This window comes from Ostrea edulis, chromosome 9 (genome assembly GCF_947568905.1).
Source record: "Ostrea edulis chromosome 9, xbOstEdul1.1, whole genome shotgun sequence".
NCBI lineage: Eukaryota > Metazoa > Mollusca > Bivalvia > Ostreida > Ostreidae > Ostrea > Ostrea edulis.
The window spans coordinates 10,152,586-10,166,275 of record NC_079172.1 but is presented as its reverse complement, the minus strand read 5'-3'; the positions used below and the strand labels follow the sequence as shown (position 1 = coordinate 10,166,275).

General features: G+C 35.9%; 1 protein-coding gene across 13 annotated transcripts in view; it reads left to right on the top strand.

The window, feature by feature from the left end:
• Positions 1-3,600, top strand: part of LOC125659748 (nuclear hormone receptor HR96-like) — a 107,832-nt gene extending 104,232 nt beyond the window's left edge. For all 13 annotated transcript variants that reach the window (XM_048891513.2, XM_056148481.1, XM_056148484.1 and 10 more), the window contains one exon: positions 1,069-3,600. In XM_048891513.2, the coding sequence (XP_048747470.2) occupies positions 1,069-1,563 (495 nt within the window). In that variant the 3' untranslated portion in view covers positions 1,564-3,600. The remainder of the gene's footprint in view (positions 1-1,068) is intronic.
• The last annotated feature ends 10,090 nt before the right edge of the window (positions 3,601-13,690 follow it).

Here is a 13,690-nt window from a genome sequence, read left to right as displayed (position 1 = left end):
TCTAAAGGAATTTACATTTCATGTATGTATAGCACTTACTTTTGTGGGTATAAATATTTTGTGGTTTGAGAAAAATTACTTTTTGTTCCTGGGTGAGGTGATCTCCTGACTGCAGACTAGTATTTCAGCATCTCTTCACCATGGACACTTTAAACTCAAGAGTATATTGGTCTGTTTATACCACAAAAACAAAAGAATTTAAAAACAAAACAAACAAGAAACAATTATTTCACATTAACACTGACAACTGACTAAAACTAAATACATATTAACATCAATTTCATGACTTTGGAATTAAAGATGGGGTGTGTAATTGTTTTCTGATCCTTTGATGTATTGTGTAGTTGTGATATTGCCTGTGATTTGGCAATTCATGACCATTATTCAGCATATCCAATTTATCAGATCCATCTATTTGGTATATTTTTTTTTATAAGAGTATATCGGTATTTTAAAGTTAAGTAGGATTTTTAGAATCAATTAGATTTCCTCTTTAAAGAAACTTTTTTGGGGGAATGTTTTCCCTCATTATTATCATCTTGAATTTAATAAATCAATTCAATATATATATTATTTGTGTTAGTATGTCAGATAAGAAATAGATCAGTAAAATATTTATATTTAAACCCCAACAAAGGATACATATGATAATCAACATGCAAGTCATTTGTCGGATAGCCTACTAAATTATCTAAAACACAATTGGATCAATGGGGTTATCGACTTGGTATCATTAAAAGTCATTGTTATGCCAGAGACCTTTTTCTTGGTTTTATTTTTCCTTATCTAGAAGAATGCCACAGGGCTGGTTCTGATTATTTTTCTGAATCCTAAAATGAGTTTAATGGACTGTCATTATTCCGAGTAATCAGGGAAACAACACCTAGGAAAGCACTGTTAATCAACATGAAACGGCAATTTATTAAGTTAATGAAAATTCGTAATATCAGACAACTTGCTAAGCCAGTGGCTCTTGTTAGGTAATAAATGATTAAATGACACATGAAAAAAAAAAATAATTGCATGGATGAAAAATATGTTAATAAATTGTTGTTCCGTTCCTTTCAGGGAGGCATCATGGAAATTATGGTCTTGCGTTCAGTAATGGGCTTTGATGCCCAGGCCATGGCGTGGAAAGTGCGAGGGGCATCGATGCAAAGTAATAACATTTGTGAATCAAACCTAAGCCCAGAAATGATCAAAACGATGGACACCGGCGTGTATTCAGAGCATGTGAAATTTGTAATGAGTCTAAATCAACTCACAAAAGCCAACAAAACCATATTGACCCTTCTGTTCGTGATTGAGTTATTTTCCTCAGACAGACCAAGTCTCAAAAACAAGGAGTTAGTGGCCAAAGGACAGGAAAAATTTTCTACCTGGCTGCAGGCATACCTTGAATCCATTTATCCTGTCAGTGAAGCTAGACAACTGTATCCCAAACTTCTAATGAAGCTGCTGGATGTGAGAAGCCTGGGTGAATCAAGTGCTCAACTTGCCTCCCATCTCGATATTACGCGACTCGAGCCATTGCTTGTGGAAATCTTCAGTTTACAAAAGTGACAAGAAATGGCACAAAGATGAGTGGAATTTGACAGACAGTAGCTGGTTTTGGCATCAACGACCTTGTACAATATGGCATCATTATGTTCTTCATGTTGTCTTCGTGTACTGAAGCACCATGCTCAGGCAGCTAAGCTATCATTGTCTTGGGATAGGGAGTAGGTTGTTCAGGGCAGGACCAGTCCTACCAAGACTTAGGCACCAGGACTTCATGTGTTTGTGTGAATGAGATCGAATTAGTCTTAAAGAAAAAAGATTTTTCTGCTAGCTAGCTGTCTTGTAAAACAAGCCTATTGGTTATATTGTGGAAGTAAGGTAATCAAAATAAATTCCTATTTTTGAAGAAATGGCTAAGTTTTAGATTAAACTTTTGTTAAGGAGGGCTTTGAAATGAAACTTCTTGGTGAGAAGTTTCTTTAGTTATGTGTAGGCTTGCTAGTAATATAGTAGATTCAGTACTAAGGATGTCAAAAGCTTATTTGTGGTAGTAACTGCCTCAGTTAAACGCGCGGACGACCCAGCAGTGGAATGTTTCTGTCTGTTGAGCCTCAGGGAGGACAAAAATCGTTCAGGGAATCTTCAGGCTCGGCAGCACCTACCTCTAGAGCATACTCACAATTTATTACCCATCAGCCACTGCATTTCCCATCATTTGCTGAAGCTTTCTGTTTTCATGTGTATTAGCTTTTTATGTACAAGTGCTATAATTACCTAATAAGTAGAATATTGCTTTGTATTGTGTTAAGGGCACGATGTGTATGAGTCTAATTCTGGAAATTGTTTAGAAGAAAACATATCTCAAAATCTGTGGATTTAGCATAGCATATCCATTTGTTCGTTTATTATATAATCAGTATATTGTTGTACTGTTTCAAAATGGGAATAGTCATTTTACACCAAGCATCGACTTGAAGTTAAATTTGTTTGCATGTATGTGTGTTAAAAGTGATCCACCATACCCCATGGGGACTCGCAGCCCTGAACAGCACGAAATTTTAGAAGACATACAGTATGGTGACAAAGCCAGCTTGCTGGGTACTTGCTAGTGTTATAATAGAAACCATTGATTGATTTTTTTATTTTTTTTTTGCTCTGGTATGACGTAGGTAATTATTGATCTTCATGACCCAGCTCGATCAGAGGTGCAAAAATCAAGGTTGTGAGTCCCATTTCTACCGCCTTATCAATATGCGTACCGGTTATAATGTTTTATGGCATGCTTGAGAATGGTGCTTGAATGCATTTTGTGTATGTGTGTGTGTGTGTCGTGATTGTTCAAACATGTCCTAGTGAAAAGGGCCACCTATAAGTGGCAGGAGAGTTATTTGTATAGTATGTGATATAAGACCCTGCTACAGATTTGTAATATCTTTGGTGGGGAATACAAACTTTTTTACATTGTATTTGCCAAATGCTCCGTTTTTGCTTACATAGGATGACATCTTTTCCACATTGTTCGGGTTTTATTAAGGTTTACAGTGTACAAGTATGTGTTGTTAAAAACAGAGTCAGTATATTGGTGAAATTTGATTCTACTTTTAAAAAAAAAAGAAGTAAACATTACCTGTAATTATTTTTGGGTTGGAATTGAGAAATGCACTAGTGTAAAATACCAATGACTGTAGTTTGCATTCCTCTGTTATGCTTAATTATCAAGAAATTAAATCTATTAATTGTGAAACATGCATGGAATCTGAAGAATTGGTATCAGAAAAATGTCCATCTTTATGCAGTTCAGAAATGTGAAATATTTCATTTAATTTTGACAAAAAGATGAAGTGAATTTTTTCATGAATGAAAATACCAAAATATTCTCTACATTTCATTAGTCTAACTCTATGACTCAAGTTTGCCTATTAAGCATAAAAAGAAAGAGGCCCTAATGCATGCACATTGTGTCCATGTTCACTGTTGTGACGCTGTGTGACTGGCATTATTTATTGTTCCACTGTGATCTCATTTCAAATGAATCCGGTGGATCCAAGATTTTGTATTCTATGGAGGTGTCATTGAGAAAAATAAAATCTATCGGTGTTATTTTAAGGAACTGGAGTATATTGAAGCTATGGATGTATTGATGTGTAACACTGTTGTTAGCTTCGACCCCAAAACATATGTTAAAGAAATACGAGTTATATCGGACCTGTAAAAGTGCTAATAGTCAGTAGCTCTCTTGTTCTTAGTGTATGTGTTTGTAGACATGTTTTGCATTTAATATATTATATATCAAATGTGGATTCTTTTAAAAAGATGTATTAGTGATCAGAACATAAATGCCAAAATTATAGAATTTTATCCATGACTATATATAGTATATTACTCATGTTGAAAGTAGCTCAAAATTTTACAGATTGTGATTAATGTTTTACAAGTGTTTTACATGGAGGAAATATAACAAAAATTGTTAATTGTTCAAATTCTCTATTCTATTGTCATGGATGATGAGAAAACCTTTCATTTTATATCAGCACTGAGGCTATTCATGAGACCATTAACACTGTGTTGCTCAAAAAAGCAAATTGTCTATTGTTGAATAAAAAAGTATGGGTGACAATGTAAAAAAAAAAAAAAAAAAGAGTTAGCTTTTTTTGTCCATAAATATTTCCATCTGGTAGTTTCCTGTTATTGAAAAGGTGGTTCTATCTAGCAATAAGATTGAAGATGCTATTTTAAAACTATAAATAGACATTAACAGCAAACTGACAACTCAACTGTATGACAAACGGGATGATTTCAGCTTCTCCATCGTCAACTTCCCATATTTATGTAGCAATATTCCATTATCACCTGCATATGGTGTTTATATATCTCAACTGATTCGATATGCAAGAGCTTGTTCTGCGTATAGTCAGTTTTTAAATCGAGGTAAGCTACTGACAAACAAGTTGATGGTACAGGAATTTCAACAGTCTCGATTGAAGTCAGCATTTCGCAAATTCTATGCTCGTTATAACGATATAGTTCGTCAGTACAACATCGCATTGGGTCAAATGCTGTCTGACGTGTTTCATACCGATTGTTAAGCCGTTCTTGGCACACTGATTTTGACTGCGGATAACTCCATTTACCTGATCAGGATATAGGGCTCACGGCGGGTGTGACCGGTCAACAGGGGATGCTTACTCCTCCTAGGCACCTGATCCCACCTCTGGTGTGTCCAGGGGTCCGTGTTTGCCCAACTCTCTATTTTGTATTGCTTAAAGGAGTTATGAGATTGATCACTGTTCGTTATCTTCACCTTGCATACTAGTGTTGTTCAAATTTTGCCTAAAAGAGAAATTTCCTCTATTGCTTTTCTTTTTAGCAACCAAATTATCAAGTATTGTTGCATGAAATGTCCGATATAAACTGGAGGGAAAAATAAGAATCCATAAAATAAATGGCCCCTTCTCTGAAATTGAAATCAGTGTAGAAAATTTTGTGACCTTTTAATGAGGCATGGTTCGTAATTAAGGCTAGAATACTACATGTCCTACGAGTAATATTGACTGAAAAGTATAGGGGTCATCTAGTCATGATCAACTTGCATATGAAATATGATGACCAATGACCATCAGATAGAGACCCTTAGTTATTGATTGGACAACTTAACATATTATCTACTGACCGACAGATGCAAAGATAAAATACTCCTCATTTTCAAAGGCGACCGAATAATTTGGTGCGGCTATCACAACTTGATGTGGCCTTGCGACTTCAGTATTAAGTAGACGTTTGTACAGACTTAGGAAATATTATCTTCTTGGTATCCATGTTCTAGTGATAATGTGGAATTACGTAATATCGATTTATATACCATATATATTTAGTTCTGTTTTACTATCACGTTTTCATAGCGTGCCCTACATTGCGGGGTTTACCTAGAAGATAAAAGAAATTAAAACGAAGTAAGGATGAACCTATGACCTGTAACACGTGCTCGTCTAGTAAATACCAAACGACACCCCATGTGCGTGAGATCTCGGGGATCCCGCTTAAACTGCATAGTTAAATGAAATATCCACGTCCAATAAACCTTGTCGATTAAAATATAAACGTTTCTGTCATTGTTTTAAATAAACTAGTAGAGACGGGAAAAAATCAATTTGCATCTTTTTTACATTTTCACGATTTGGTTCGTTGAGCTGAATGCGAAACTGAGTTAATGAATTAACAGCATTGTTCGATCTGTATTGCACGGAATTCGGTGAACACTTCGTGCTGAATAGGCTCACAAGGAGCATTTAGACCAAACAAGTGGAAAAAATATGTTTAGTTAGTAAATAGCTGTTTTTGAACACTTTGACTTTGTAAAGAGTTCTGCATGCTTCGGCAACTCCAAAGACCCTAATTTACGACATTTTTGTTTGTGTTCCTGATGGGATGTTAGGACATTGTGCAACTAATACAAGAATTATTCCGGTGGAGATTTAAGGCCGCGGTTTCTTATCGTCTCTGATCACAAGATCCCCATTTTTCGTTACAATGAATTTAAAATCCTGCTCATTTAAAAGCATGATTGATTCATATCTCACAATCGTCAAAAAATAAAACTTAACCCGTACCAAAGTAGTTTACTGTTTAGCACAATGGATTGAGACCAGACTCATGAAATTTCACTCTCGTGGGACATAGAATGGACGGAGACAACTCCATTCTTCTATTGTGAATAATCTAGTTACTGTTTTTTGTATATAATTTTATTGCTATTTGGTATCTATCAACATTGATAAACTATTTTTTAAACCATGGGTTGGCGGAGTTGTATTGTACATGGATTTCTATTGGCGTGGTTGAAATGCACTCATTTTCTTGTCACCTTTCTCGTCGTCATCAAAACATATATTCCAAAGACAGTCCCATTTGAAAAGATACTCAAAAACGTATACACTTGTCAAACATGAGCCTTAGAACTCCGATGAATTGAAATTGGTTACAGAACTGATGATTAACCAGTAGTTCATATAAATGTCAAATTTTCGGAACGATCTGTCCCTTCTTGAGGACAAACGAAAAGAATTACATAATGTGGCCAATATTAACAGTGTACAATAACAAAAACTGCTTATAAAGACACCTAGCACTACAACTACACTAAACCTACAAACGTATTTACACCACAGGCAACAGGTTTTAAGGTTTGCTATCAAAGTTTTATATATATATTCAGAATAAGACATTATTTGCCATGTTATTTTAAAACCCTAGCTTCGAATGTCTGTTATTTTATGACATACTATTTTATGTGACGCTCGATATTTATAATACTGCATTTGTACATGTATTTCCATCTGGTAACTTGACCACCTTTATCGGCAACCTGTTTATTTTCAAAATAGATTAAGACTAATGAATAACTTGGTTTAACAGACCGAAATGATTGCACCACAAAGCCTCATCATCTGACCCAAAAATCTCTTAAATGGCCTTGTTCTAGCTTTAACCTTGAACATAAATGGAGGATAATACATGTACAAGTATCTGTAAAACTGGGTAAACATAAACTTAACGTTTACCTTCTGGTGAAAACCTTTACTGTTTCATTGTGATTTATTTCTCGATGAAAGCACTGTGACATAAACTCCGATTTCTTATTCATAAAACAAGAGGAAGTTGGATCACAAAATATAAATGTCTAGTCGTTTGTACGTCTTTCATGAGGATATGAAAATATTGCACGCGTAGAGAAACAGCGCCCCATGCCTCCATTATTTTTATGTTCTCAGTACTACACACTAAGACATATTTACTTCTTAATTGGATGCTATATATGCGAGAAAAGATTTTTGCTAGTTTCATCACCCAATACTCACAATAAACAAAAACACCTTGATATTTTACGTTTTTGGGGAAGCCCCAATTCTAACCGAATTCTCTCTGGTATTTTTAGATATTGTGGATATTAATTGTTATTTCTTCTATATCTACAACTCCCTATTCATATGATATAAAGAGATCTGGTATGCGGGTAGATATAGATCCATGCAATCGATTTACGCTTGATAATACACAAAAAGTAGTTCTTCGGCCTCGTAACAATTCATGCTATTTTCCGTATGAAATATAGTTCAGATTGCATCGGATAGGGAAGAGTAGATCGACTTGGACTTTGTCTTAAATCTTGTGTTCAGGGTCGAATGAACAAGCACAAATTACGAATGAACGAACACGTGATTATAGTCCTGCTTCACCCCCCTAAATTCTTAGCTTATTTGAGCTATAACAGATAAGCTCAAGTGAGCTATTCTGATCACATGTTGTCCATATCTTCCGTCCGTCCGTCTGTCTATAAACTTTGCACATTTTATAGTGCAGCCAATTTCAACCGAACTTACCAAACAGCACCATTGTGTAAAGGAGATCCAAATGAAAAGTCTTGTCTTCTTCAAAGGGGTATAACTAAGAAATAGTGAAAAAATTATAGTAGCATCGGGTTTCTTCAAATCGATGTCCTGAGGGTAGATATCAAAGGTGAAGGTAACGAACAGTGATCAATCTCACAACTCATATACGCAATACAAAATAGAGAGTTTGGCAAACACGGACCCCTGGATATACCAGAGGTGGATCAGGTGCCTATGAGGAGTAAACATCCCCTGTCGACTGGTCACACCAGCTGTGAGCCCTATATCTTGATCAAGTAAACGGGGTTATCCGTAGTCAAAATCTGTGCCAAGAACGGTCTAACAATCGGTATGAAACATGTCAGAGCATTTGACCCAGTGATCGATTCTATTGACAAACTAGATTGTTATAACGGCCAAAGAATTTGCGAAATGCTGACTTTAAACGAGGCTGTTGATACCACTGCTCGATCAACTTGTTTGTGAGAAGCCTGCCTCGATTTAAAAACTGAACATACACAGAACAAGCTCATGCTTATCGAATCAGTTGAGAGATATAAACGCCATATGCAGGTGATAATGGAATATTGCTACATGAATATGGGAAGGCACCCCTATGTTGGGTGGATTCAGTTTGGGTTAAATCATAACTCAGTTTGGTTTAGGTGGGGTCATAATTTTTGTTCAAACTTTTTTGTGGGAATAAAGAGTGTAAAAAATCAACATTTTTTAAAAAAAAAATTCTGACGAAGAACAGCAGAACCAAGTTGACTCAAGTAAGTGTTGTAGTCCATGGGCCTATTGTTTTATATCCCTGTTGCAACCTTTGCTGTAACAATTTTTTAATAAAAATCGCCAAATGGCCCCGAAGGGATATTACGTATGTCCGCTAAACACACAATATCATACTCAATTGCTAGTAGGAACACAAGCCGCTTTGGAATCATCAAAATTGATCATGTCAGCTTAAACAGCAGGTGGTTCCCCCAAGATTTTTTTTAGTAGAGTTCAAACGTTCTGTCATTTTCAGATGTGTCTAGTATACCTATATTGTTTCGGTATCGTCAACATCGCACTGTTGACGATAGTATATCGATATTAAATCGTTATTGTCAATGTTCAGAGTATCGATATCGATTCAACTTTGTCCTTGACAGACCCCCATACCTCATCTACATCGTTGACAGCCATGTTTACGACATCTTTGACAGCAATGTTGTTGACCAGCCATGTTTACGACATCGTTGACAGCCATGTTTACGACATCGATTTCAACGCGTCATGCCCTTTTCAACGGTTTGGTTTTGGCTTCTGAATGATCAGATACATGTATTTTATATCATCCTTTCGATTGATTGATTGATTGATTGAATATTGTTTAACGTCCCTCTCGAGAATATTTCATTCATATGGAGACGTCATCATTGACGGTGAAGGACTACAAAATTTAGGCCTATGCTCGGCGCTTATGGCCATTGAGCAGGGAGGGATCTTTATCGTGCCGCATCTGCTGTGACGCGGGACCTCGGTTTTTGCGGTCTCATCCGAAGGACCGCCCCATTTAGTCGCCTCTTACGACAAGCAAGGGGGTACTGAGGGCATATTCTAACCTGGATCCCTACGGGATTCATCCTTTCGAAGGTAAGTAACAGGTGTTGTTCAGCCTAGTACATGTACCATTTGCACATATATCATACTATGTCATAAATCATATATGAATTACAATATCGTTCGTTTCCTTTTGCGACCAATTTTGATACCATTTATACTTAGATATAGTACTGACCATTTTGCACGGTTTGTTTGCTAAATAGTACTTGGGTTGAAAAGGTGGAAAGGTCCCCCAAACTGCTTATTAATAACACTGCCATGCTGTAATGTTTGAATTTACTGGGTGGGTGTAAATTATACAAAAATTACAATATGACAATTATAATGTATTTTCTACTCAACATGTTTGTCAAACAAGATAATGTTTTTTAAAATGATTAAATAAACAGTTGGTATTGCTAGACATTCTGGATTATGTAGTCCGAAATACTTTACAATCATTCTAACAGAATTTTACCTTAGATAAAATGTAAGGTCACGTTTGATAGAATTCTTATAATGTTTAGTATGACGTTAACTTAATTTGATTAAGGAAATAATTAAAAATATCTATTCAAGTAATGCAGAAAGGTTTTCAATTTACTGGGTGGGTGTATATATACAAAAAATTGCAATATACCAGCGCATTCACACTCCGGAAAGGTATGCCCAAAGACAATTCGCTCTTTCTTCCAGTACAGAGAGATGAAGCCTATATGTGCTTTCTAGGTCATCTTAAAACTATGTAGTGAAATCTGTGTGTATAATTTCGGTCTAACATACGATTTATAGTTATAGCTGCTGCTAACCTGGTGTAATTATAATGCTTATAATGTCTCCTTAAGTCTCCTCCTGGGGCATGCTGCGATAGAATCAATTAACAGTGAGCTCAGCTTCACCGACATACATTTTGATGGGGATGATATTCATGCCAGTAAATAAAAAGCCTGATTTCTACCTCATATACCTGTAATTAATCTTCGCATAAATGTTACAGAGGATATGACAAAAATACTTGTCCCGTGTGTGAGTGCGTGTTGCGACATGATGTACCCTTGGCCCAATTGGTCTCGATTCTGGGTGACACAGAGAGGGATCATTTGGATTTCGGGAAAGTAAAGGATTTATTTTACTTTCTGATTATTCATAATAAAGAAAAAAACAAGCTTAACAGTCCGCGTTAAATCATTATATGGTAATGAAATTGGTGGGTTTTAATGTTTGAAACCTAGATTTACTCAGTGCACACAAGTCACATAAACGAACTGGGTTGTATTGCAAATTATACCTATTAAAGTTATCCTTTGACAACGATGTATAGTGGGGTATTTCTGGTACAATCAAACATCTTAAGTGTTATACCTCATCCATGCAAAGAATGAAAGAAAGAAAATTGTTATGGCGCTTCATCACATCAGATAGCTGGTGGAACTTGCTACTTTTTAAAATCTCAGAGAAATGATGCGTCACTTAATGGCTACAGAAACAGATATAGCAAAATTGGGAACACCATGCGCGTGCACCCTGGGCGACATTTCCAGTAGATTTAAGAATACATGTATATAAGAATCCCATCTTGGACAAAATGCTAATAAACTAATGACATAATCCATACCCCAAGCAGTACACGGTTGTGTACTTTTATGAACATTAAATTTAAATTGTGACGTATTTTTATGCATAGCGGCAAAGAAATTATTTCTATTTTAGTGGAAGTTACAATTTAATGTGGCCTAATTCACATTAAAAAAAAAAAGTGGTGCTATCAAAGTGCATGCATACGAAATAATGACGAAATGAAGGGCGAATCATACTGTAAATTTTGAATTTTGAATACAACTGTTCTCCAAGCTTGATATACACCCAACCAACAAATTCAACCATTGTAGTGGGACAGCTGATATGAAGGAAGAACTGCCTTGATCACTCCCATATACCTCAGAACCTAGATGATTATTACTTATATTCACATTCCCAACTATTTCCTACATGTTACGTAAGTCATCATGTCTTGTTAGTGATAGTTAGCATGTATACCATTGACTCTCACAACTAGACGTTAACTTTCAGTTATAAGCTTACCCTAGCTAACTTTTACTTTCAGTTATAAGCTTACCGTAGCTAACTTTTACTTTCAGTTATAAGCTTACCATAGCTAACTTTTACTTTCAGTTATAAGCTTACCGTAGCTAACTTTAACTTTCAGTTATAAGCTTACCGTAGCTTAGCCTAGGTCACGCAAGCCGTTTGACTTCCCACTCAAACGCCTTGGAGCGTTCTATTTAAAAATATTACACCGCGAGGGGGCGCTATCGAAAAACTGAAATGGCGACACCGAAGAAAACAAAGAGCACAGCTGTTGTTCCAAATGTCAGTTTATGTGTCGCTTGTTCTAAAGAAAGCAAACGTTGTGTTTTTGCAAGTTCGAAACTTGGTCCTTCATTAGAGAAACCAGTGACGATATGACCAGAATTATGCTGACTTCACGAGAACTAGTATTACTATGCAGGTCTTCTTCAAACATTAATTGCGGTAGAATCGTATACAATAGCGATTTCCCATAGCCTGTTGGTAATACTGCCAACACGTCTGACCTATTTGCTAATTAAGTAAACACTCTTTCTGTAAAGGTTTCAGCGAGAATTCGATTTTTAAATCTGATAAAACTTTGTTTATCCTCTGTTCGACTGCGTCCGTCATCGTTATATGCATCAACCAATCAGCTGCTTTATCAGAATTCAGATAAGCCTCGTTATGGAGTGTAAATGTTTATCGTAGAATGCTCCTAGACGTTTGTCTCGTAGAACACTGCATTGACAAACGTGTAGGTGACCTAGACTAACCGTAGCTAACTTTTACTTTCAGTTATAAGCTTACCCTAGCTAACTTTTACTTTCAGTTATAATCTTACCGTAGCTAACTTTTACTTTCAGTTATAAGCTTACCGTAGCTAACTTTTACTTTCAGTTATAAGATTACCGTAGCTAACTTTTTGCGCAACTGGTCGTGGAATATTCTCACAGTTGTGAAGGATTGTCTGCAACAAATGTAAATATCATTACATGTAATGTGGTTTGTATTGTACATATATGTGACGCGTCATGAGACTTTGGGTCCAAATGAGGTAATTGCGTAATAGAGAAATAACGTCACAAACATCGTATATTGTTCAGCACGTTTTCTTCTTCTTTTTTTCTTTCTTTTTTCTCTTTCTTCTTCATATTTTGGTTTAAGTAAAAATATTTAATAAAAATATAGTACTTACAAGTACCCAAAATTCAGAACTTTAATTTTTAGACTCAGAAGATAAAATATTGCACGCTCGTAGAATATATAACGGGAGTTATTGGCCTTTACAAAAGTGAAAGTAAAAGGCGTTTTCCTCCCTTTAAAAAAAAGTACTTTGCGATTTTGTAAACATCTGTACTAAATAGGAATGCGATTTTGTAAACATCTGTACTAAATAGGAATGTGAAAAATCAAATGTAAAACTTCAGTGTGAGTCAATCGAGCTTTACATCGAGTGTCTGTACTCTGCACTATTCTATCATCGATTGTATACGACAACGAAGAAACGACCGGGTTTTTTTTTTCTTCTGCACGATATTCGAAGTATAGAACTATATATACATATATGTATCTGAGAGCGATTGTAGTTGTGGGGATGATTGATTAATTATAACGGTGAACACAGAAATAAACAATTATTACGTTTGTGAGTTTGATTCAACAGGCATTATAGGAGAAAAAAATAAATACGCAAGTGCAATTTTTTTCTTCTTCGAAACTCGCGTGGTTGTGTGTATAGTCTTAATGGAAAAGTGTAGATTCAGATGAATCATTGATAAAAATTATACTGGGAACATTGCATTTGTTAAACAATGCTAAAATGCAGAGAGATCACCACCGAGAACAATGTGATGACAGGGACACAACCAGAGAAAATGTTGGAAATCGGCCGGAGGGGGTGCAAAGGTTGAATTCATAGGTTTAATCTTACGTTTTCGTTGTTGCTATAAAGAAAAAGTGAGAGGCGGCAACCAGCCAATGCATGGACCTTTGCAATATTATGTGTATGCGCTTTTAAGGGACATGAACACGATTTGAGCTGAAAATATTCACATTTTTAAAGCGCGTAGCTGCTTTATTGCCACCAGTTGGATTTTGCTTTCGTCATCGCGTTTCCGGTTTATCGCCACCTATAGGCATCGCCG